The 25,492-nt window shown below is 39.8% G+C and overlaps 3 protein-coding genes across 3 annotated transcripts; 2 read left to right on the plus strand and 1 right to left on the minus strand.

Annotated features, from left to right (window-relative positions):
* Window positions 1-1,086: 1,086 nt before the first annotated feature.
* On the minus strand, window positions 1,087-2,486 carry LOC145438893 (neuronal pentraxin-1-like). The gene is made up of 3 exons (XM_080316277.1): window positions 2,385-2,486; window positions 2,259-2,322; window positions 1,087-1,835 (listed from the first exon to the last, which is right to left on the minus strand). Exons 1-3 carry the CDS (start codon window positions 2,457-2,459, stop codon window positions 1,219-1,221), a joined length of 756 nt encoding a protein of 251 aa, XP_080172403.1. The 5' UTR covers window positions 2,460-2,486; the 3' UTR covers window positions 1,087-1,218.
* Window positions 2,487-6,206: 3,720 nt separating this feature from the next.
* LOC145438894 (uncharacterized) lies at window positions 6,207-14,931 on the plus strand. The gene is made up of 6 exons (XM_080316278.1): window positions 6,207-6,431; window positions 7,018-7,126; window positions 7,187-7,383; window positions 8,103-8,216; window positions 9,048-9,152; window positions 13,597-14,931. Exons 3-6 carry the CDS (start codon window positions 7,279-7,281, stop codon window positions 13,924-13,926), a joined length of 654 nt encoding a protein of 217 aa, XP_080172404.1. The 5' UTR covers window positions 6,207-6,431; window positions 7,018-7,126; window positions 7,187-7,278; the 3' UTR covers window positions 13,927-14,931.
* A 676-nt stretch (window positions 14,932-15,607) lies between these two features.
* LOC145438914 (uncharacterized) lies at window positions 15,608-23,553 on the plus strand. Its single transcript, XM_080316307.1, has 5 exons — window positions 15,608-22,047; window positions 22,392-22,554; window positions 22,613-22,701; window positions 23,059-23,195; window positions 23,260-23,553. The coding sequence occupies exons 1-5, from the start codon at window positions 21,891-21,893 to the stop codon at window positions 23,485-23,487; spliced, it is 774 nt and encodes a 257-aa protein (XP_080172433.1). The 5' UTR covers window positions 15,608-21,890; the 3' UTR covers window positions 23,488-23,553.
* The last annotated feature ends 1,939 nt before the right edge of the window (window positions 23,554-25,492 follow it).

Genomic DNA, 25,492 nt, shown 5'->3' on the forward strand with positions numbered 1-25,492 from the left:
TGAAGAATTGTCCATCAAGTATAAGCGATGTCTTTTCTCACAACCAGAAACATTGAGATCAGAGGCCATGGTCGCAGCATTGTGAAAAATAGACGATCATTTGAAATAGAGAGGCAAATCACTCATGGCTGTTTCCCTTTAAAACCTATCGCACTACAGCAATAACGTCTCAAATACTTCGTATAGTTTTCACAGCACACAATGGAACACACTTTCTAGGATTCTTCCGACTGCTGAATCAGTCCATTAATGGGCAGGATAATAATTGTCAAGTAACAGGACTTTCCCGGTACAGCTGATTGAATAGACCAGTCGTTCCCAACGTGGTCTAGGGGGGCGAAAATGACGAAGTGGGCGATAGGGGGGCGAAAATGGCCAAAGGGGGTGATAGCGGGGCGATGACGCGTCAAAACGGCTGACTTTTTCTTAGTCAACCCACGGAAATTTAGTTGCAAAAGTGTCAAATTCGACATCGAGCCGAAAAGTGAACCTTTTTTTAGTCAACCTGCCGGTGATTACAGTTTGTATGCCCACTTTTGGGCACCCAAAATTTGGAGGGCGATGATCGGCGTTGAGCTTGAAAAGGGGGCGATGGGTCGAAAAAGGTTGGGAACCACTGGAATAGACTGACGACCGTAAATTACCTTATTCATCATTCGTTAGCGGTTGTCGACCCCATTCGCTCTAACCGCCAATTTTATAGCAGTATGTGGAAATTTATGAAGTTAACTGATGTTTGGCGAGTTTGGTATGGTATGCTCTGTCTGTTTTTTTTCTAACGTTTCCCTTTTCTGCTACTTCGGACGACACTTCTACGTGACCAACCGAGCTTTTCATCCACGAGCTCCTGCCTACGTCTGTAACGTCTTGATTTATTGTACGGAATACGGTCATTCGAAACATCGATTATAGTGCTGTCACTATGCATACTTCCACCCATCTTCTATTCCCAAAAAAGGTCTCAAGTCGATGAAGAATTTCCATTTGTCTCGCCTGAGAAATGAGGCATCTGAAATTACTCGAAATCCAAGCAATAGATCTTCACGTGACGCTAAATTGCGGAGTCATGATATCAGAATGCATTGGTAAAGTTGCAATCGTATTTAGATATTCATTTATTCGTTAAAGCATGGCTACATATAAAAATGTATACAGGTACTATTGAATTAGAACCAGTTAGATATATTTCTAAACAAGTCGTGTTTGTGGTGCTCTGAATTAAGGGCTACATTCATGAGGTAGCAAGGCAGTCGCCCCACCTTCCAATTCTACTTCGCTGCTTCTAAGCGTGATGAAGTAATCGCTCGGACAACGACATCTATCAAAATACATCCCTGCGATTTCTTCGAACGCCAGCGCTCTTCTCCACCACATGAAGTTAGCTATTCTTCCTTGTACGGATACCGACGCACCAAATCCACCCCCTCTGAAACCTTGGGCTTGACCTAAAATCAATACACCACCACCTCGCACAACTCCTCCTACGTGTCCATTAAGAATGTCCATGATTTGACCGTCCACAAATATATAAGATTGCCCGGTGCGCGTGAAAGTAGTGACGCAGATGTGATATTCTCTATACATGGCGAATTGGAGCTCTCCGATGACAAATTTGTGGTGAAGCCAAACTCCTATTCTCGTAGATGCTTGATTAAGTGTGTAAGCGTAGTTATATTGGTCGGTAGCGTATGAAACCCAGTCGTCGGCACTGGCCGTGTATCTTGTGTACCACCCGCACACGGTGAATTCATCAAGATCCGGCATTGGTGTCTTCACGCGGATGTAGTTGGATGTCTGCTCCTTCTTCGGAAACTCGTAATTAGTCTGTGGGCAATCTGAAACCATCAATGCTATTGCTTAATTCTTTTATTCACTATGCGCAGTTTTCTCATTGACTATTCCACCGATATTCATTCGATAATACCACGATTATTATTACATAGAAATGCTTTCAAAGGTTTGTATGTATCGCCATATTCAATTTATAGTCATGGTTCTATATTTTGAAAATCGGAATGCCGGATAACTTTAAAAAGACCTCTTTATACTAAGGCAAAGATATAAAATATAACCAATGTCGTGTACCAGATCAATTGCTGTTTCTGTCCTGGGTCCTGCATATAGGTCAAAATAACTTGGTTGATGACTAAATATACAGGCTATGAATAATGGTAATGTATTTTACATATACTACGTACATATACATATACAATTTTGGTGTTCGCCGTTTTGATAGTCATAGGTATGATTTTACAAACCTCGAGTCATCGCGGACCGTGGGAAGCTGCTTGGCTCTTCTCTGTCTTCAAATTCTTCGTAATTCTACCAAACAGAATGAGTATAATCCAATGAATGATAGTGAAATTTGATGTAATGTCACTCACCGTTGGAAGGGCCTTTTCAGCTGATGAAAACCTCAAGCAAATCACTGTTATCATAAGGTGGGAAATCGATACCATTTTGGTAAGCTAAATATAATGAATACTGGAAATTGACATTGAGGGTCAAACAACATGACACATAAACTTGCGATGTAAGCTTCTCATTTGTTATGCTCTGTTCAGTGCACGCCAAATTAGATGAAATATTTTGTCAAATAGCAAATGGAAAAATTTTGACATCATTTATTTGCCTATATATATAGCTGACTGGGGTACCATTGGCTACAAAAATCCCTTACTAGAACTAAAATGTGCGCTACTAGCTCTCACAAAATGCATCGACTGTTTAATAAGATATTACTAGGAATATAATGCAGCAATTTTACGAGTTGGACAGTGGTAAGAAAATATAAACGATCTTCGGATCCATAGCCGTCTGAAACTGCCGACAATAATGTACGAATAATATTATCCAATGTCGTCAGCCGTAGTATTCGCTCGCGACCGCATTCGATGGTACATGAAGACTCGAAACTAATTAGAGAAATAAGCAAATGATTATAACGCAAGGTCACGACCACGATGTTATTAAATAACAATATGAACACAGTGAGGGCATGCGGACAACGGTGACGTAAATTTCATTTGCGAAATGTATAGAAAATTGTAGCAGTCCTTATTGAATGGCGTCCTTCTCGAGATATCAAAAAAAAATGCACGAGGTAGGCCTATACATTATATATATATTTAACGTAGGAAAATATTTCACTTTTGGTGTTGAGTAACCAATTTTTAGGGGTTATTGCAACTTATCAAAGGCTGTCCAAGCGTATTTACTTTGCTGAAATAAATACAGACGGCACTCCATCAAATGAATCAATGTGACCGGATCAACCTGACAATGCAGGCGTTCACGTTGATTCTACTTTATATACCTAGTATCTTGGGATATTCCTTTTGTTACAGCCCAGCGCCCGAAAAACTGCATATCGAACGCGCAATTTCCTGGAGACGATATCTACAGTATATTTGGAAATGTCTGAGATTGTGTAAATGATGAAGTATATAGGTAGACACTTCAGGCAGAGTGTGACTTCGATTTGGTATAAACTACAAAGGCCCATATTGACTAAAAGGTAAATAGCCACTACATCCAAGTGATTGGCACAAACAAATATATTTAATTTTGGTTTTAGTTAGCGACGTGATGTTCCGAATTAAAATAACGCCTAAAGGTTTACGTATCCTCCCGATAACCCTTCCTAAACCTAAATACAAACACACCATTAGTCGGTCGTTGACCAAACGCTTCAAGCGATATATTCTCGAGGAGTAGCTTGTCATTGTGTTGGCTTGAACGAGAAGATTAGCGCATTGGCATGGCTCATCATGTAGGCCCCATATGCCAGCTTTGGGGTGACTCCAGTAAGCATTTTCGTATGACTTGACTTGACTCGAGTCACTCTGAAAAAATGGCTTGACTTGACTTGACTCGGCGCTTCAGAAATGTCGATTGAATTTCAAGTCATCGAGTAAACGGTGTCGGTTACATAATCGTACCTTGTGTATGTTCGGATTCTTTGCGATACGCTGCCGGTGTCACTTGCGTGAGAGCAACCAGTCGTTCACCGATTGTACGTTTCAATGATAATCCATTATTATACATCATAAATAAATCGACATGATCAACGCTTTCGTTGTCGTAATAATAGTAGAATAATTTGATAACATCGTATCTCCAATTCTCGGACGGCCCAGTGATTATATTGCGGGGTGCATACCTTTAACAACCCTCTTGTTTGATTCAAAGCGAGCGAATAAAGTTTATGCGTTTAATTGCAATGATGCGTGGATGGGTAGTGTGTGGTACCATATCATTTTGTTTCAACTTCTCGAGGCTTCGCATTCGATTCTATGTTTTGACTGATAATTACAGACTGTTTTTTCAAAATAATCATCCGATTATATTTTCATCTTTCCAAGGCACACATTAACTGTACAATGTCATTTATAAAACACACAATACGTTGTATTGGACATATAGGGTGATGCCGAACGACCAACTCCCAGGGTCCCTTTAACTGGCATCCTTCTCGACCCGATGTAATAGTCTTCTTCGATGTTATTCTTTCTTCGTCGGTCCATTTCATAACCCAAGTTTTGCTTTTTTTATTCTTTATCAGGTCTCGATTTCTGGACTTTTCTGTCGCCGCAAAAACAGCGACACGGAGGACGAGGAGTCCATAATAGCCTGCGACGGTGGGAAAAGAAGCCTGGCCGCCTGCGCATTCTATTAGCAATTCTATACGTGCATGTGCGTGAGAGATGCAATATCTTTTTGCATTTATATTTACCTTTGTATTCGTTATTTGATTTAAGTTTTTTGATTCTTTAGTTAATTACTCCGTGTTTCACACAACAAGCAAAATGAAATGACTTTGAATCTGGTGTAAACGTGAGGTTGACATTCGCGTTTTGTGTGTGATCCTCGGAAATTTAGGGATTCACTTTCACAAAAGAACCTTGATAGGTTCTGCACTGTGAAGCTTTTTCATATATTACAATTTTGACTTCATTAAAACATCTTTGGTTGAAGTTTATTTCATATCAACAGCTGGCCACTATATGCATGGCGCTGCAGCATAAAAGAATCAACACTAAACTAGCACGCATCTTGACAATTTTAAAAAATTTACTTGATTTGTTACAAAAGTTTGCTCGAATATTTAGTGGCTCTCTGCTGTGATCTTGACCCGCAATCACACAACACCGAGAAAGAAATACACACCATTTGTGATGCTTATTCAACCAATCGCTAAGATTGATATTTGTCTGACGTAGAGAATCTAGCAGATGAACGGGGTCAATCTTGATTTCATATGTTTATTGTATCATAAAAACCAAATCTGTGCGATTGGGGTGTTGGCCGCTGCTGTAAAACTTGTTAACGGGGTAATATACGCTGTAAATTCACAGCGTTGAATGAGACACAACATTGTGCATAGGTATATACAATATTTGGCTGACACATATTATCGGCTGAGATCTGACATCGAGAATCCGCCATGTTGTGTGCACGTCCACACATCATCAGTGAATGTCATAAGATGTGGGTTAATGCTCATATGATGTGTCTATGAGCTCACATGCATATCAGTATAGTCATTCCGGACAAATTTCCTGTGGTGTCAAGCATTCATACCGGATATCAATTGAGAGGGAGTTTGAGAGGTCGCTTGCTAATCTCCACTCTGAAACTTCACGAGGTTACTATTGATGTGATATATCATCCCAGGCAGCCTAAAGCGCGGTAATATTGATACACGCCGAAAAGCCTCGCAAAATGTGATTTGATCGGTATGTCCTAAGTTATAGATTTTACTTCAGGCTGCAGTGTTTAATTAACAATATTATTACAGTTATAAATAACCAAGATTGTAACCGACAGTGGTACCGGGCTTCAAGCAAATAGGTTGGTGATCAGATATTATGGTCATGCTGTACCAATACCTGACTGACGACTCGCTGTCTTGAGGTTTGCTCTGATCTGACTTTACATACCTACGATAGTCACGTTAATCCTTATAGTTAATCGCTTGTTACTCATTTCAGTTTATTATAAACAAATTATCAGATCAACATACTAAGAGATTGCGTTAAAATAAAAGGTTGATCATATTATTTCCCTACCGAACTTACTGAAGAAATTTGTCATACAAATATGTATGAAACACCCCGACGTTGAACATTTTACTCGTATCGGGTACCGCTATCATTGCCAACAGTATAGCAATCATTCAGTTATTAGTAGTACACTTTGTATTTTATCATTGATGAACTGTCTCTTCTTTACGCATGACTTACTGAGTCACGTGACTGTATGACGCAATCCTGAGACAATCGATCGTTACCACGCAGGACCAGAGTGAGTGAGATATACCGTGAATCTGTCGGTCTTTGTTAGGTGAATCTAAATAGCATATAGCGAGGGAATGGAGATGTTTTTAGTTCAAAACGGAATGGAGAGGGAGCACATTGATTTACTGCAAGGTAATTCGTTTATGTAAATTTTCAACATCATCTGTAAATAATGTTATGTTCATGTTATCGAGTTTCAAATACAGCACCAGCGCCCAGCGGTATGAGTAGATATAGATTACCTATTTTCGATCTAGCAGCTTGATGCGCCTTAAGAGCAGACCATGAAAATGGGAGCTAATGCTGTTTAATAATTTCATCTGAAGATATCATAATAGACCTAGTGATGAAACCTCATTTGCAGATGAAGTTATGTACATCTTTCTTTGCACTTGACCTGTTTCAATTACTTAATATGGTTTGGTAGAATGTCTAATGGAAAGTGTTGGTTGTGCCCTTTTATCGGAACTACCGATTTGCTGTCTACACATTTATTGTCACAGACAACATCCGAGTGTTATCATGTCATGCAGGATCTGTGGCATAGTGTATTCAAAATATGAAGATCTCTGTAGCCATTGTAAAAAGAGACACAAAAATATGAAGACACTGGACTTGTTTTGCTATGAAGCACCGTCTTCTCTTGACTATGACCTACTGCCCGAATCCTATCCGAATTCAATATATGAAAGTGCATTCATGATCAAATGCTTTTCAGTATTACTTCTCGAAAAAGCTGTCGCAAAACTTGAGGAATCTCAGACAAAAGACAAAGGCATCTGGTACGTCTTCATGGAGAGCGCATGCTTTGTGTCAAGGCTCATCAGGTGATTGGATGATTGTTATTCGTTTTTTTTATTATTTATAAGTTTCATTTTATTCAAAAGGTCACCCTAATATAACGATTGAAGACGCCAGGGTGCAGTTGGAAACAGAGTTCAATAGACCTGGTGCCAATTGGCCGAATGTCATCACTCTCATGAAGTTCACTCATCACGGCAGACGCAATCAGTTAAAGGTGCTAGAATTTGGTGGCGTTGCTGAAATTTTGAAGAGCTTTCCAATGCTGCAAGATATTAGACTGGTGAGGTCTTTCATTCTTTACAGATGACTTCAATTTGCAGTCATAACTTCGAAAATCAGTAAATTGAAATTGGTTGTGTGCCTCGGCAAAATAAGCAATTATATTGCATATTTGTCTTCCTATTGCATTAGCATACACTATTTTCCCATTACATGACATGCTTACAGTATACACTATACCAGGCTTGGACAACTAAAAAATTTTTAGCTCTTCCAAATTGCAGCGCCATAGCTGAAAAGTTGGTCGTGCTGTTGCACGAGGCGGATATTTTTGTTAGCTCACTACGAAACAACATGGTCAATTAGGCAGAATGAACGCCTCTAAACCCTTGGAATATTTCATTAATGTGTGCTGTGTTCTCGGTTATTTATAACCGAATATGTACTCGTTAACGTTTGTATTGTATCGTTACTACCGTATGTTGCCCGTCTACTAGTTGTTTGTTTTTGTCATTGTTACATCTTAGACACAAAATAATTCTTACATTTCGAATTTGATCCACCCTATCACTGACGTTCGCTACTGATGAGGGTGAGTCGAAAAGCTTTTAGCGAATAAATAAACAATATGAAGTTATTGTTTCGCGTTATTCTGAATAACTAGGCTATGTGTTTTAAAATGAATAATATGGATGAATTTACTTACTCTAGGTAACCTGTTTAAGTGATGTGCATATTCATGACTAACAGCTCTGAGTAACGCATTGTTATTTTCAATAGATCAGACATGAGTTTCAACTGCTTGTTGATAGAAGTGTTGAAGAAATGCATGAGAAGTACATGGAAATGCTTCTCACTCTTGATAAAGTTTTTGGAAATCAGACTGATCAAGAGGTTGGTATCATGCTTGATAATTAACAGTGCTACAGTCATAGGCACTGACTTTTATTTTTGCATGGGGTGGCGGCAGGCGCGTAACCAGGTGGTGTCGAAATCCCTCTTTTTGAAACGCAAAACCACGATCTTTTAAAATGGCCATTCTGACTCTAATATTCAGTTGTAATTCAAGAAGTCGTATTATCAGTGTTACGCGGGGCCGCGACCATTTAGCGAGATTCGTCTGGTCACGCATATCGCATCGCACAATGCTACGAAATGCGATTTCCCGCTGAAATATTTTAAACGCGGCTTGCGGTCCTCACCGATGCAAATAATGCACTTTAATTTGTAGAAGGTATATTTGCTCGTCAAATCGCAATAAGAGATGGTTTTCTCGGAGCACGCGATGAAATCTACGTTTCTAACGATGAAGTCGAATTTGTACATCAAATAAGGATCGTAAGTTTGGTGAAATCAGCATAGAATGTTGCTGCTCAAACTAATCGAATAAATTCAAAATTTGCGCCATCGAGAATCTTGTGTTGCATCAATTTTTGACAACGTAATTCAACGCCGTGTACTGCACAATGCGCAGTACTAATAACAAATCAAACACTGACAAGTGACACCGAGGGAATACGAGTGTATAAAGCAGACAAGAATTAGTAGTCTTCAGATGATAGCAAACGAGATAGCGCGCATTTAATCAATAATTCCACAACTTGCGTACAGTGCTAATGCCCAAACTTGCCTTTATCTAAAATGGAATGTGATGGATGGAATGGAAACTTTTGAATTGCAGGAATGTCCCTCACCTGTGCCTATTATGACTCTAATTGTTTGCAGGGAAATGAAGACGATGAAATTCATATCCTGCTCGAACTCCAGAAGGCTCTCACAGACAAGAAAATAAAGTCGAACCATGGTTTGAGTGCGATATGTCTTTGTCAGGTAAGATTTGCTACCTGTCTAGTATGGATCTGCTTCAGTTTAGATCAGAGGTCTCAAACACGCGGCCATTTTATGCAGCCCGTGACGGTATTTAGGATTTCGCAGTATTCGACAATCTTTAACTGCCAAATATCCCTTTTTACTTTGAAAACTAGAAATTTGCCCCAAAACTACTCCAGAAACCTGAAACTACTCATCAAACTTCACTATTACATCAATTTCAAAAGTTACCACGCAATGGAAGGTCAATGAATACTTCGGCGATTGGAAATTTCTAACGCTATGGCACAGTAATCATTATATTCAAGTTATAATAGATCTGTTCCAACATTTGAGCGTAAATCTAATGCTGATTCAATTTGACTTGGGTAATGACATCATCAATAGCGTTGTTATCAGGAGTATGATCGAAACCCGGATTAGGCGGCACTGCTCCAATGCTCTGATACCAGATCAATCTTTTTAAAATTATAAAGTATTCTACCTATAATTGTGCCAGTTCAAATGTCCGCTAGCTGCAAAACTATAACACGATAGTTTTACGATGTCCCGATGCATTTGTACAGTCGCATGGTGACTACAACTAAATATGCAGCAACTATGCCAAGTGCAGCAACAATTGTGTTCGAATATTTTAAAATGTGATTTTTTTCGTGGCAGGCATGAATTCACAATAGTGAATCACATTTCCAAGATGAGTGTGGAATGTCAGTCTGCAAGGTCCCGTCAAATAAAGCCTACTCGGAAATACATTGAATTCCCCTATTATTGGTGCCTGCGGCCCCGCGGCGCCATCAAAAAGTAGGAAATTGGCCCGCTAGCATATTTGAGTTTTAAACCTCTGTTTTAGATATACATAAAAGTTCTATTAATAAAATCTTTCAATATGATCGAAATTCTTGAGCCGTCCTAAAACGAAGGTATATTATGCTATGCTAAACACTGCGCTCGACGTAATGGAGCTGCAGAATTTCGTACTAAGACCAACTGACGTGGCTGCGAGTCATCAATTCTTAACCCTTTGCGAAAATATAGAAGTCACAACGAGTAAAGCGATGGTGAAGTTAACGCACCATAAATTTCGCAATGGGTTAAGAAACGCGGAAGCTCGAGCGTAACGGGTCTTATGCAAAATTCTTTCAATTTATATGTTTCTCATATTTTGGAATCGGGTGAGGATTTTCACACTAACAGTACTGGAGTTGCCAAAAAGGAAGACATTTAGGCGTCCTAGGACGACAATTTGAAAAACCTGAAAAAGGAGGACAAATCCTCCTAAAGCAGTTCGTATGTTAACCATAATTGAATTGCAGCACCATTACGGTGGCTTTCTGAAGACGATGTCTATGGCAAATTTTTTTTCAACCTGCGAGTTAATTTGGGACCTCATAATTTTTATAGCGCAGAGCCCCTTTAAGAATAAGCAGCTAACAAGTTATGATCGAACGAGGTCCGAGGTTCATTGGTAGCCCTGAAGATTCTGATGATGTAGAGAAATTTATGCATCTGAACACAATTGGTGCATTAATTGAAGCTTCAATTAATAATCGAATAATATAATAACTTATTAGAAATTTGCCCTTTGGAGCTAAGCTTGTTAACGGTGCACTGCACTCTAAAAACTATGTGGTCTCAAAGTGAAGGGCGAAACGAGAAAATTTCTTAGGCCACAGCCATTTTCTTCAGAACGCCACCGTAATGGAGCTGCAATTTATTGAATTTTCCACAGGGGAATCATGCTCCAGCAGTCACGCAGAAATCGAACTTCATATAGTTGTCTTCTGTAGTTGACTGAACATCTTCGGTTGCACGCGGTGTTTAAACGACCTTTGCTTGTATGACATATTTCCTTCATAACATCGGCTGACAACGATATAAAGTTCGATTTCTGTGTGACTGCTGGAGCATGATTCCCCTGTAAAAAATTCAATAAATTGCAGCTCCTTCACGGTGGCATTGTGAAGAATATGGCTGTGGCCTAAAACTTTTTCTCGTTTCGCCCATTCAATTTGAGACGACATCATTTTTAGAGAACAGTGCCCCTTTAAACTATTCGCCGATTCAACTACATTTATATCTTTAGTATGAGAAGCAGGGTCGTAACCAAGTCACAAGGCTCCGAGTCACAACTCAATGTCACTTTTATAGGATTGACTCGAATCAAGTCGAGTCATTTTCAATTCACCGCCGAGTCGAGTCCGATTCTAAGTCAACAAGTAGAGGTTCGAGTCCGATTCATGGTGTTATGACTCAAGTCCGAGTCCAAGTCATTGTGATGACTGCTCAGTTTCCAGTTCCAGTTCTGTTGAACCCATTTTTTATGACTGTTTGGTTATACCGAATTATTCGCATTTATAATACACTGATTTTCCTTTTAGTAGTTTCTGGTAGCATTTTTTAGTGCCAGTACGAATAGAAGAAATGCCAATAGTGTGGTTATTTTAGTATTATTCAAAATTACGGTGGAAATGTCTTTCTTGGCCATCTGAGTCTCTTGTCATGCGCAATGACTCAAGTCGAGTCAATACACAGATTGTTTCGAGTCGTTTTTGGGTAATTTCCTGCCAAATGAGCAAATTTATTTTCAGATGAGCACCAAGGTTAATGGATGGCTATGAAATTTGGCACATTGATTCTTCTGTCATTATCATGAGGAAATCCAAATTTTTTTTCTCAAATTCAATCTGATGACCGAGTTACACTCCTCACAAAATCATGCTTTTTGCATGTCACGCTTCAGTGATTTTCATCAAATCTGCAGTGAAACAGCAATATATCTTGCTATGATAGTTTGATAACCCTAAAATTTGGTGGAAATCTTCTCAAAAGCCTGACTAACATATAAAGTGAGCCGAATGAACCATTTGAAGTCTATATCATGTTAGTGAGGCTTGTGAGTAGCAGCTTCTCATTTTCCTACAGCTTCAATGGAATGTGGTATATCTGAAAAGGGGAAAAAAATTTAAGGTCATTTTCATGAATTCATGGTTTTCAATGTGCATTCTACCTTGCTACAAAAAATGAACAATTATTTCCACGTTATCTGGTGGAAATTTGACAATTTCTGATTACTGTGAATTTTTGGTATTTCCAATTATGACGTCACAAGCCAAACAAGCTTAACAAACGAAATTCACATAAATTGGTTGTATAGGCCTACTGTAAATGAATACATGTTATTCAATCCAAATTTCCCATGCCAATTGGTCTGGAATTTACAGTTTCTCTAATCATAAACCACATAACTAAAAGTGAAATTGTTCTCGTAGCATACTTGTACAAAAGCATCTCAATTTTGTATGCTTATAAAAGGGATCCATGCACTTCTTGAATCTCAGAGGATACTTGGAGACAAGATCCTTATAATGATGGTGGCAAATATTTGTAATTTTGTCCTTGTCAATGAATGCCCTGCGACTTATCAGTTCAAGATCATTCTTCAATAAGCTTGGCACAGTTATCAACCCGGTTTTCGCGGTAAAATGTAATTTGGGGCAAATTTCTTCCAAGTTTCTTCCAATACTGCAATTTTCAAGCTGAGACATCACCTTTCTAACTATGCATTCAAATGAGTTATTTACCTGTTGAAATTAAGACAATAAAGTCACTCACTCACTGAAATTGGACTAGTTACTCAGCCACAACTGTACTGTAATTCCCATGGCCAGTTTACTCCATTCAGCCACCTTTAACAATCGACGCATTGTGACATCACAGTGAACAATGCCTTGAAAGTTTTAGTTCATTGTTCATCTAATCCAATTCTTAATTTGAAGTTTTTTACTGGTGTAGTTGGAAATTAATGAATTGAATCAATATTAAATGGAAGATAATATATTCAAGATCATTTTTTCAGAATTTGGGCTTCTAAAATTTTTCCCCTTTTTATTTATGGGAGTGTAAACTTTCGGTACCAAAACATGCAGTAGGAGTCTTTGGTGACATTATTTTATATGATAACATATTCTGAAATGTTTGGGCCATCAATTTAAGAATTCTTGGATACCAGTAGTATCATGTCCCCAAATTTCAGCTACGCTGACGGCTTTTTACCTTTAAAATTATGACATTGAAAAAATAATTGACTGTGTTCAATGAACCGTGACAAGGAAAATGTGCAAACTTTGAAGCCTCATAACTTCGTACTTTTTCAGAATTTTTCAAAAAAAATTTGGATTTGGCCTGTCTAAAGCTACATCAGCCAGTGTGCCAAATCCCATATAAATTCTCCAACCTTGGTGCAACCCCCTTGTTGATTTGGCAGGAAATTACCCTTTTGTGTTTTGAGAAATTAATGACTCGAGTCAAGTCGAGTCAAGAGAAAGTCATTACATTATGAGAAGTCTCAAATGAGCATTTCTAGCTGAAGTTGGTCATGTGCTCTGGATTCGCACATGAACATTTAGCAATATCATTTAAAGCTAACATATTGTTTTAATTCCAGGCACATACAGTCGATTTAACGACTTCGAAGTTGACACCTCCACATCTTTTGATTGCACGTCATGAGAATGGAGATGAACAGTCGTGGATTGCGGCCAATCGCATCACCATCAAGCGCAGATCCGAAAACGAAAGAAGACCGTTTGAGATGATTATTGATCTCGTAGCATGCTATTCCGCATGGGATCTTAGTTATCCCAAGGTCTTTCAAATATTGCCATTCATTCAACGTGTCCTTGTTGGTGATAAAAATTCAGGATTCCAGTCGAACAAGTTCGTCAATTTTTGGAAAAAATATCAGAATGCCCAGCAATCAATTGAAAAAATGTAGGCTAATTAATCTCCCTTGCTCCAAGTACTTGGACTGTGAGTAGTGCTTTCTTTTGGTATGGAATGTACCTGTACATAGTGGATTTCGTTTTTTTTTGCATTTGCACAATAATTCGTTTTTTTTTAGTGGCTAGACTTTTGCTATGCCTTCATTAGTAAATTTTTCGTTTTTAGTGGCACTGTATATTAGGGCTGTTCCAAAATAACATACTGTTTAGCCAAAATTGGTTTACTATGGCATTTTGGCAATTCAATCAATCATTTGATCATGAAACCAGACAATTTTTGAGAAACAATATTTATTGACAACATTACTGTACATACACCTTGCTTTAGTTCCGAATCCAGTTCTTTTATACTGTTATTACTGTTAAATAGTATATTCTTATCGGAATGAACCCGAATATTTTCGGTCGACACTCATCAGCAAATCTAGTAGAGAATTGGAAAGAACGTTGTATATCAACAATCGTATCACGAAATATGATGTCAGCAGCATGAAATTTCGAGAGAGCATTCAATCCAATATTCCCAGGTGGTACACGAACTCCTGTTGACAGAGTTTCGGTTGGTGTATTTTATATCTTATCAAAATACACCATTCGAAACTCTGTCAACAGAAGTTTGTGCACCACCTGCATGGGAATAGTGCATTAAACGCTCACTCTCGCGAAATTTCATGCTGGTGAAGGCCTATTTTGTGATACGATTGTTGATATACAATGTTATTTCCAATTCTCCACTAGTTGCTGACGATTACCTCTGACGAGTGTCATCCGAAAATGATTGGGTTCATTTCAACATGCACAGCACATACTATTCAGTTGTGTATTGCAGTTCTGTACCTGCAAGAATCTCTGTTATTACTGTATAAAATCCTGTCTTACTGTGTCAAAAAATTGTTATGTTTTCAATTTGTATTGTCATATTTAACGGCAACTTACACTGTTTCTTTTATTGTACATTCCACAACCGATTCTTTTAAAATAAAATATTGTTTCGAGAAGAGCCTGTGGATCCACAGTGTGGAGGTATTTCAGGTACATAATTTCGAGCTCTGCAGCGATAGGTACTGACATGCCACTTCAGACTAGAGGTCGACCGATATTGATTTTTACAGGCCGATACCGATATTTCGACGCTCACAAGGCCGATAACCGATATCATAGGCCGATATTAATATGGAAGGAGCAGAGAACTATTTCGCTAAAAATATTATATATAAGGCAAGGTGGCACTTGTTCATGCCACAGAAAGGTGAACAACAAACGAGAAAACTGAAATCGAAAAGACTTATTGCTTAATTGTGAACATTCGTTGAAATTTGGGATAACCCGAAAATCAAAACATGATACAGAATTGCAGATCAGTTCAGAAAAGGTAGATTGTAGTTAGATATAAAATATCGGTCGCGATATCGGCCTAGATTGGCCGATACCGATATTCGAGAAAGTTCCAAATATCGGCGCCGATAATCGGTCGACCTCTACTTCAGACCACACAATATTATGACATACGTCGCTACCACGCAATGTGGCATCTAAAAAAAAAATCGATTATTGTGTGTTTTTTTTGTGCATAAATGCACGCGTTTTAGCTTACAGTGTAGGTAGTGAGTACAGATCCCCGTGCTGCTCAATGTAAACGTAGCAATACTCAGACGCCGAATACATTATCGGGTCTGGCCTAGACCATTAAGGTGTAAACCAGGGGTCGGCAACCTTTTACTAGTCGCGGGCCAAATTTCGGGTGTACAACTTCTTGGCGGGCCGGAATTTTTCTTAGTACTATATTTTACGCTCACTTCGGTATATTCTACATTGCTGCAATCTCAATCATACCAATCAGAAGACACATGTATTTACACTTCAACAACACAGAACAAATGTGACAATTGACGCAGCTTATTGCTTTGTGAAAGGTTTTCAACTTCTGGTAACAAGTCGGATGAAACAAGAATCAGACCATATTCAAAATGGACGTCCGAAATACGTGATCTTAGCTTGCTCTTCGTGAATTTCATTGTTCAAAACTATTGTTCACATACGTACGTGCTTCCAAAAATCGATGCAATTTCTTTTCCATTGTTGGTCAAGTTGGGATAAAGGTCAATTTCAAGAACGTACTCTTAGTCAAAGTCTTGCAGCGATATGCTCTTTGTATGAAATTTGTCATTCAATTCAACTACATCGCATTTCAGAAAGGCCCATTTCAAATTTTCAGGTAATGTTATTGGCGTCCACATACGGAGTACTGAATAGTCAGAATTCATTTTGTAGGGAAGGAATGTCGAAAAAGCGGGTGAATATTCAGTAGTTGAATTTCGTATCAGAGTTACAAATGTAGTGTTGGTACTAGGTTTTCTCTCCTCCAGTATAGGAAAGTGAGCATAATTTTCTTTGTACTGTTGACATTTCCAGAGTCACAGATTTGTTTTGAATGCGCCTCAACATCTCATGTATTTAGTAGTTTTCCCCCTGAAGTTGCAAATTCAATTTGCTCAGATGTGACGTTAAATGTACCAGGAAAGCAAGATGAGATACCCATTTTCGATTACAAGATTATGAGTCGGCGATATTTGTGTTTTCGAGTATAGTTGCTATTTCATTTCTCAGTTCATACACTCGTGTAAGCATAGCTGCTCGACTTAATGCGCGAACATGACAGATATAGGCCTAATACATGACATCGCCATATTGATTCTCTGCTTGTAGTAATATCTGGCGTAACTGATTCAGTTAATGAGACAAAAATCATATTAACAGTTTTCACCATTGTGGCCAGAACACTATTCAGGTTTGTTGTCTGGGCACACAATGCCTTCTGGAAAATTAAACTATAGATAGGCTAACTAACATACGGAGGCTAGATATCTATAATTGAACAGTTTGAGATTCCGTCATTGCGTCTGAGATGTTCCAAGCGTTTTTTAAGCAAAGGAAGGACACCTTTATTGTCACACCCCATTAGAGTGGTAAACCCTTTAAAAAGTATGGAACACCTTCGGTTGCGAGATACACCCGATTGATAAGCACTGATCCAGTCTAGTCTATCTCCATCTGCTACTTCAACCACCTTCGTTTTATGGCGTAACAATAGACTAATACGATGTAGGCTACTATTATATCGTAGCAATGCCGCATTTTTTTCATGCAGTGCTGCACTGCAGATTGAAACTCATTATGAAACGGCGGGCCGTATTCTTGTGATAACCAATTATTATGTCGCGGGCCGGACGATTTCGCTTGGCGGGCCGGATCCGGCCCGCGGGCCGTAGGTTGCCGACCCTTGGTGTAAACTAATACTCCATTGCAAGGCCTCGTCGAAATTTTTGGCGAAGCAATGGAAGATATTGATTTTTATGGTACTTATTATTATTTCACTTGCTCCCCCAGTTGCTACATTTGGCGACGTTTAAAGCGGAAATATGTACTTCAGCATTATTTTGACATTATCTGGTCTGAATCGTCGCTAGGTATCGTGTACGTTAATATAGGCTATCACTTCTCTGAAATGTATGGTTGGAATCAGCAATATGACGTCACGCGACGTCATGAGGTTCACGTTCACGCACACGAACCTGAATCTTTCACAGGTTCACACTATCCCTACTGAATCGTCACTCATACTTCAAAAATTCGATTTGACTCGAATTGTGACTTGACTCGTGACTTGAATTGACTCGAGTCATCCACCTCCAAAAAACGAGGGACTTGACTTGACTCGAGTCACATTGGAAAATCGATTGACTGCACTTGACACCAGTTAAAATGTGCAATGACTCGTAATGACTTGTGACTCGAAGGTAGTGATAGAACCCAACACTGCTAAATGCACATTTATTTGAATGTAATAAATTGCCTTAACAATAATGCCAGTTTTAAAATCGGAGAGGGAATATCAATGGTGTTACTATGTAGATCATAAGGATCCTTAGCGACTTCCGAACCGATGGGGATGCTCACATTAAATTCGATTTGGTTATTTCATAGAAGAATAAAACGACTGGCGGGTAGGTTTAAAATCAGTAACGAAGTTTGGTTACTTACTTTTACAACCAAGTAGCACACCAGGATAAGATTGTATCTCTTAATATTTTGGTCAAGAGACGCCGACTTCAATATTTCTGCAAATTGTCTTTTAACATCGTAAAGCCTCTAATATAAAAATAATATACTGGTGATCACTAATGTGACAATCAAGAGCATTTTGTCAATTGTGTTTTCCATGCGCGATCCAATGCCCTTGATTATTGCTTCTCATCCTTCGGACACCACCAGTCGAACTTCTGTACGTGATCAAGCGCGCTTTTTACCTGCGACCAATGTTCCCTCTAAGCCAGTGATTCCCAACCGCGGCCTTGAGGGCCGGATGCGGCCCCCGGCTATCCTTCTTGCGGCCCCCACAAAAATATTGAGAAATCTATTTATGATAGAAAATTATATTTATAAAATACTCTTGCTTGGCTTGGAGTCTGGAATTTTCAATAGGATTGCAGGAAAGTTGTGAGTAGACTGCTAAGATTACGTCACTGCTGTTTCAATGCAATGTGCCCTAACTTTCCAGTTGAACGGGCAGTACCTATAGATATAGGTATCGATATAGGTATTGACAGGACCGTAACTGCCGCACCCCAAGCCCCCCAATTGGGGGGAGCGAGCTCGAAGGGTCCCAAAATTATTTTGTGAATTAGCATAAATTATAAAGTATTTTATGAAATTTGATGCAACTTTTTCAAAGATTTTTCACGCTGCGCGCGATTTCAAGTTTCCAAGTACCTTAATTATTGGCTACTCTTCGACCAAGATAAAATACGCAAGATTCGTAGAAGTGGGCATATCGGCGTTGGTCATTACCGCGCCACGACGCACGAAGACATATAAAGTTTTAGGCCATGTAACATGCGACTCCAAGAAGTGTGCCAGAACAACTGGCAGCTAGAAAACCTTGACCGAAAAATACTGCCCTTACGCTGACCGAAAACTTCGTTATGTATATTCAAAATAGCTATAGGTATAATTGACCATAAATGACTGCCGCCGAATGTTCCTGTCTTGAAAATCTGAACGTCACGAGACAAATAGGCTACCATCCCGCAGGGAAGAATTATATGCCAGTGTAGAACTATACCAATTTGAAATCGTGTGCATCTTTTAGTTTAGTACGTTTGGGCGATTCTATATTTTTTGATATAGCAGACTGGAGGTCACGAAATAACAAATAACATCATGTAACGAAGTCGTACCAACGGGTCCGCCCGTCCCAAGATGTTTAATTATTATTTACGGGCCCTACAGTTTCCAAGACACCTCACTCAGCTCTACCGGTAAATCTGATTACGTGAGCAGAGAGGACAAGTAATTCATAGCAATATATATGCAATTCCCGATCTTATTGACCTATTTTATTTTGAATTATCGAAAATTTTCGCGCTCCACGCTGGCTCAATAAACGGTGATCCTGATTTCGTGGCAGAAGCGAACAACGACACGGGGGTTCGGTTTATCACCCTATGGGAACTCAAGACCTACTTGTTTTGGGGGGCCTGACGAAGTGATGTTTCGTTCCTGCCAACGGGTATACGCCCGAAGATGTTTAATTATTATTGAGTGGTTCTACCTTTTCAACCACAACTCACTCGGCTCAACCGGTCAATCTGATTACGTGAGCAGAGAGAGGATAAAAATTGATACCAATATATATGCAATTCCCGATTATATTGACCGATTCAATCATGAATTATATAAATTTTTCGCGCGTCGCGTGATTAGTCGAGAGAAGCTTCCTAAAACGGACACCCGATTTAGATGATAAATAGCGGTAAACAGCCATCTAGCCTGAGGGGGTCTGGGGGCTTCGAAGTTCGGTTTATCACCCTATGGGGGCCCAAGAGAACCTTTTTGGGGTGGCTGACGAAGTGCTGTTTCGGCCCTGGGTATTGATAACTAATTTACGGATAGATGTGCAACAAGTGACTCACGATTGAATACGCCGAGATGCGTACTGCTTAGTCGGCAAAAGGCAGCATAATTGGTAGTCCTATAGCTCGGGACCCAAGCGTCCGAATAATTTGATATGTCGGTGTTTATCGAAAGCAAGTGTCGCACTGATTCCAAAAATGTGAATTGAAATCTCGCCAGGGCAATACAACTACTCCGAAATAGCCAGCAAAGGTTAATTGTTCTGAACAACGGGAGCGCGGCAACACAATGGCCAATGGCGTCAAGCGAATGATCGGAACAATGCCAATTTTTATATTTTAGTGACTATTTTGGGTTCCTTTCATTGCCCTGGTATTCGTGCGGCCCCGGCCGTACTCGGAAATTCGAAATTTGGCCCTGCCACCGAAAAAGGTTGGGAACCACTGCTCTAAGCCAGTGCTCTTCAACCGGGGTTGTCGTACACCCTAGGGTGTACCAGAATTTGCAAAGGGTGTACCACTCGGATGGGGTGTACAGGGGTGTACCAGATTCGAATTACAATGAGCCGATGGCTAGCTGTCGCAAAGGCAGGTTTATGGGCCAGTACAGGTTGACGCATAGGGTAATGAGCAATATGGTACGATGTTATCTCAAGTGTAATACTGTACACCGCTTGATTGTGATGTCATAAGCAAATATTTCTCCTACCTAGCTACTATTCATTTAGCCGTCGGCAATAGACCAATGGCTCATTATGGTGTTGGAAAGTATGCAGTTAACAAACATGTGTTCAGCTAGTCATTTGTCTTTTAGTGATATTTGAGGGAACCGCCGCGATAGCTCAGACTTCTTGAATCGGTACTTCCTACCAGACGTTACTAAATGCCGCAATGCACATAAATTAAGTGACGTAGCCAGCCAGGGTCGAAACAGCTTCCATGTTGAAATCGAAACCCTTTTGTTTCAAAATGCCTATTTTAAGTCCAATATTTCGTCATACATTTGCACTTTAGTATTTTTTTTATTAGTGATACAAATCAGCGACAATAGCTTGTGTATAGCGGCATACGATCTGAGGAATACAGACATCTCTTGCAGCCCAAGTGCTACTATCGACTGTGTGCGGTGTGGGACAGGCCTGATACGCAGTAGGCTGGTGCGCCTGCTATCATCGCTGATCCGAATTACCGCTTCTGCAGCAGTAACTTTACCTACTCTCTCCCCAATACTGTTACATTTAGGTTGATTATCGTTCGTAATGTCATGCTGTTTTGGGGCTGAAACGAAATAAATTCCAATTTGCGTGGCGGGCGGCTTAACTGGCTGCGGATGGACTCTGTGACCAAATACTATTTTATTTAAATCCAAATTTTTTGACGGCAATAACTCCGCTTCTACTGGTTGGAATTGAACCAAATTTGAAGAACATCGTTTTTATAGACAACCTAATACTTTCATGGGTGAACAGAAAACTTTCAAATTCTTCGTTATTTATTTTGTATAATAATTAGAAACTTTCTTCTCCCGCAGCAATGCGGCTACTGATTGGAATTGAACCAAATTTGGTGTGTAGGCTTAAAGGGTCCTACACACAGGACGCGGCTACCGGCCAGCGACGCGATTCTGCGTTCAGCGCCAAGCGTTGGTAATTCACACATGGCTGCGCGTACGACGCCTAGCGGCGATTCTTTCGCCCGGAGCGGCAGACGGCAGAGTTGAAATTATTTTAACTTTTCCGGCCGCCGCTTTCGTAGTGGTCCACATTTTGGGTGAGCTTTCGCACGGTGTCGGGCCATTTATTTATACATGGATACTAGTTTTATTTGGTTAGTTTGTACTTGCCTTGATATTTAAAAGTTAAAATAGTTCAATTTGGTGGCATCTGAGCTGAGGTCTGCGATTCAGTGCGGTTGCGATACGGCATGGAGCATGTGCAGTTGTGCACTGTGCAGCATTGTGCACAGAGAGGGATGATTTTTGTATGGTATTTCACTTTTCAGTAACATACAATTTGCTACGGACTCTGTGAACAGTGACTAAAATTATGCAATCACAAACTCAAGAATTGTGTTTCAATGAGCTGCTTATTCAGCAAGTGCAAGATAACCCTTGTCTATACAATATGAGTCTCTCTTCATATAAAGACGTGAAACTGAAAGAAAATGTGTGGAAGAGTATCAGTCAATATTTGGGTGTTGAAGGTAAGAAAAAATATTGTGTAATACTGTGCTAAACCGTGTTCCCCTTGACTATGGATTGATGCATGTCGTTGGGTCCGTCACAACTGTGAGTGCCAGACGAATAGCCTCTACGAGACCGAGAAATTTTCGGTGCTGTTCCTGACAAATAGACACTTCCTAATAGACCCCTAACAGGTGTCAATTCGTCATTAATGGATTGCAATATGTGTGACAAATCTTATTTTTTTATGTAAAAAAAAATCGCATAGGCTATCAGATACTGTTTCGAAGTACAACACCAAACATTTAAAATTACATTGAGATGGTTGCTGTGTGGGCTACTCATAATAACCACACTGTTCTAGTTGAGACATGCACGACCAGATGGAGAAGCTTGAGAGATCGTCTCACAAAAGAGAAAAACAAAATCAAGAATTCCTGTGTGAGCGGATCAAGTGCATCGACCTCATCTAAATTGGAGCATTTTCAGAATATGACCTTTTTATTGGACCATCTTAAGCACAAAGTGTGAGTCTTATTCAGTATTTAGTATTGCAATACAGCTCTCATAATTTTCTGTTTGCAGAACTGTCGGAAACCTTCGAACTGTTGGAAACCTTCAAGTAAATACTGATCCCTCAAACAGCAATGAAATTCCAATTCCACTAAACGACGGTATGTTTGTACATTTTGGATTGTTGAAAAAAATGCTTTTTCAGGATTTCGTAGTCTTTCTATCCAATCTCATATTGAAGTTTCATTTCCTTGAAATGAATAGCATCTACTTTGCAAATTCCCTCGGTATAACACTGTGCTCTCTAACATAGGTAAGGGCATAGTAACTGCGGGCCGCGTGTTGGTGACCTCTGATGTACGGTGACCAGTTTTATCAGTAAACCTATGGTGGCTAATTTTCCTCACTTTACCATGGCCAGACATGATGTTCCACGACAGCATAACAGCCCTAATATACATAAATTGATCTATTCCATAGAGAAGAATCAATTTTATATGCTTGTTGTTCATTTGCAGGTGATGATCTGATAGATTTAGTGCCAGAAAGTGGAAGTGAACAGCCGTGCAACACTCCGCTGTCAAGTATCACTTCTCCCCAGCAGCATTCATCTTCCAATAGAAAACGGAAGCGCTCGGATCGCGGTGAATTTCAAGTATGGGCAGGATTGCTTTTTCTTGATATACAATACAGATCAACTTAAATCTTCTTCTTTTCAGGACAGAATCACCACTATGTTGCACAACAATATGGAGAATGTTGCTGGGGTGACTGCAGCACTACACAATGCCCATGACGAGCAAAATGAATTTTCCCATTTGGGGAAACAGGTAGCGGAGACTCTCCGATCTTTGCCGAGAGTAACGGCATACGAAGCTGCAAGTCATATCATGGGATATCTTGCAGATAAGGTTAAGGTTGCTACATCGGAACTGGCAAATGAATAACCACTGTCTTTCTTCTAATTTATTGAAATGCATGTTCTGATATCTGAATACAATTTTGGAACGGTACTCTCGTTGCTTCGAATTATTATTGAAACTTGTAAAAACAGGAATACATAACAAGGCAGCAAACCAGTAAAAACAGGAAACATGACAAGGCAGCAAACGAGACTTGGGGTTAACTAGGCAGTACTTTAACGTAACTAGAAACTACAGCTAGAACCTCAACAGCAGCAAACTTGACTTGTGAGAGCGTATAGGTACTCCATATTCAAAATCCTCCACAAGTGGTACTACATCTCCTCACGTTTTGAAAATTGCAACCAGCAAACAACAAAACATGTCTCTAATCAGAAAGGACCTCAAATTTAAACGACTAGAGCAAATTGAAACGGAAGAGCTGTCATGTGGTTGCAATTGTCCGCTAACGGGATCTGTTGACAATTGCATCTTGCCAGGGTACCCTGCCAGCATTGGAAGTAAAATAGTCTTTGAATCTATCGCGCACGTCTGATACCCGTGCAGACGTCATGTTAGATCCCATCCTCCCAATCCGTTTCAACCCAGATTTTTCCTCGGGCTGCCGTTCTGCACGCCAGTTCCCGGGGATAATATTGCCAGCATGATCTTCATGGTCAACATCCGCAGATGCATAGCTCGTTTTCATTTGAAGGTAATTGTGCAAACAACATGCTGTCTTGGTTATTAGGATGGCTTTGTCGGGGGAAGCAATTATGGGTCTTCGGAACACTCTCCAACGTGTGACCAGGATACCAAATGAATTCTCAATTATCCTTCTTGCACGAGACAGCCGATAGTTGAAAACAAATTTATCAAATGGGAGAAGTTTTCCAGGATAGGGTCTCATCAAGTTCTGTCTGAAAGGAAAGGCAGCGTCTCCATCAATGCAATATGGGACTTGCAAATCTGTACCTGGCAGATATCCAGATACAGGCATATTCAAGTCACTGGAAATGAATCTTCTGCCAAATTCACTGTTAGCAAATACACCACCATCACTGTGTCTGCCTGAGTCGCCAATATCGAGTAATGTGAAGCAATAACGAGCATCGCAAACTGCCATTAACACAATACTGTGGGTTCCCTTGTAATTGAAGTATTCCGAACCACTCGAACTGGGGGCTTCGATAACCACGTGCTTGCCGTCAATTGCTCCTCAGCACATCGGGAAGTTCCAAGATGTATTGAAATCCCGAGAGATTTTTTCCCATTCTTCAGATGTGGCCGGAGGTTTCAATACTTCGGGCGACAGTACCGTCCACAGTGCTTCGCAGGTCTCTTTGATGATCAGGCTCACCGTCGAAGGTCCAACACGATAACTCAAGCCAATAGTGATCTGAGAGTCACCCGTCGCCAAGAATCTATTGCAAAATTCAATTATGTGAAATCGAGAATAAATGAGCATGATCATTTGCTCACCGTAATGTAATTGCAAGTCGATAAGCTGGACAAATTGCTGGCCGCCAGTTAGTATCTTGCTTCGTTATGTATGGGGAGACTTTCGTAAGAAGCTCACGATAGGTCGAGTCATCCATGCGAAAGTATTTGTGGAACATTTCTGGGTCATCGAACAGGTCTTCAACCAGATTTTGTTCACCGAAGCGGTTTCGGTCTTGAAAAATTGGGCGGACCCACTCTCTATAATGAAGAAATTATCAACGGTCAGCATCGTAAAATTTATATACCGGTATGTATGTAAGCATCACTACATACCTTGTGGTGGAGTCCCATAACATCAATAATATCATCAGCTCTAATTGTAAAGCTAGCAATAAACATACTGCGTCCATCTCAGCTTTATTCATGTTGATTGCAAGTCAGAACTTTGGACTCACTACTATATGAACTACCAATTCAATTCAATTCTGGAGATATGAAAAAAATTACCATATCATTAAAAAGTAGCAGTCACAGTTAACAGAATATAACAGTCACAATCACAGTTAACAGAAACAGAATATAACTTAGCGAATATCCTTGTCATTCA

Source organism: Botryllus schlosseri, chromosome 5, assembly GCF_051294905.1.
Source record: "Botryllus schlosseri isolate E-star chromosome 5, Bs_hap1, whole genome shotgun sequence".
Lineage (NCBI taxonomy): Eukaryota > Metazoa > Chordata > Ascidiacea > Stolidobranchia > Styelidae > Botryllus > Botryllus schlosseri.

What these genes read in the sequence shown, in the direction of transcription:
- LOC145438893 (XM_080316277.1), bottom strand. Translation starts at nt 2,459, where the DNA reads ATGGTATCGATTTCCCACCTTATGATAACAGTGATTTGCTTGAGGTTT. An exon ending in CTGAAAAGGCCCTTCCAACG is followed by an intron (nt 2,323 to 2,384) that starts GTGAGTGACATT and finishes TCTGTTTGGTAG; the next exon opens with AATTACGAAGAATTTGAAGA. An exon ending in ACGGTCCGCGATGACTCGAG is followed by an intron (nt 1,836 to 2,258) that starts GTTTGTAAAATC and finishes TGATGGTTTCAG; the next exon opens with ATTGCCCACAGACTAATTAC.
- LOC145438894 (XM_080316278.1), top strand. Translation starts at nt 7,279, where the DNA reads ATGAAGTTCACTCATCACGGCAGACGCAATCAGTTAAAGGTGCTAGAA. An exon ending in GAAATCAGACTGATCAAGAG is followed by an intron (nt 8,217 to 9,047) that starts GTTGGTATCATG and finishes AATTGTTTGCAG; the next exon opens with GGAAATGAAGACGATGAAAT. An exon ending in GTGCGATATGTCTTTGTCAG is followed by an intron (nt 9,153 to 13,596) that starts GTAAGATTTGCT and finishes TTTTAATTCCAG; the next exon opens with GCACATACAGTCGATTTAAC.
- LOC145438914 (XM_080316307.1), top strand. Translation starts at nt 21,891, where the DNA reads ATGCAATCACAAACTCAAGAATTGTGTTTCAATGAGCTGCTTATTCAG. An exon ending in TCCAATTCCACTAAACGACG is followed by an intron (nt 22,702 to 23,058) that starts GTATGTTTGTAC and finishes GTTCATTTGCAG; the next exon opens with GTGATGATCTGATAGATTTA. An exon ending in CGGATCGCGGTGAATTTCAA is followed by an intron (nt 23,196 to 23,259) that starts GTATGGGCAGGA and finishes TCTTCTTTTCAG; the next exon opens with GACAGAATCACCACTATGTT.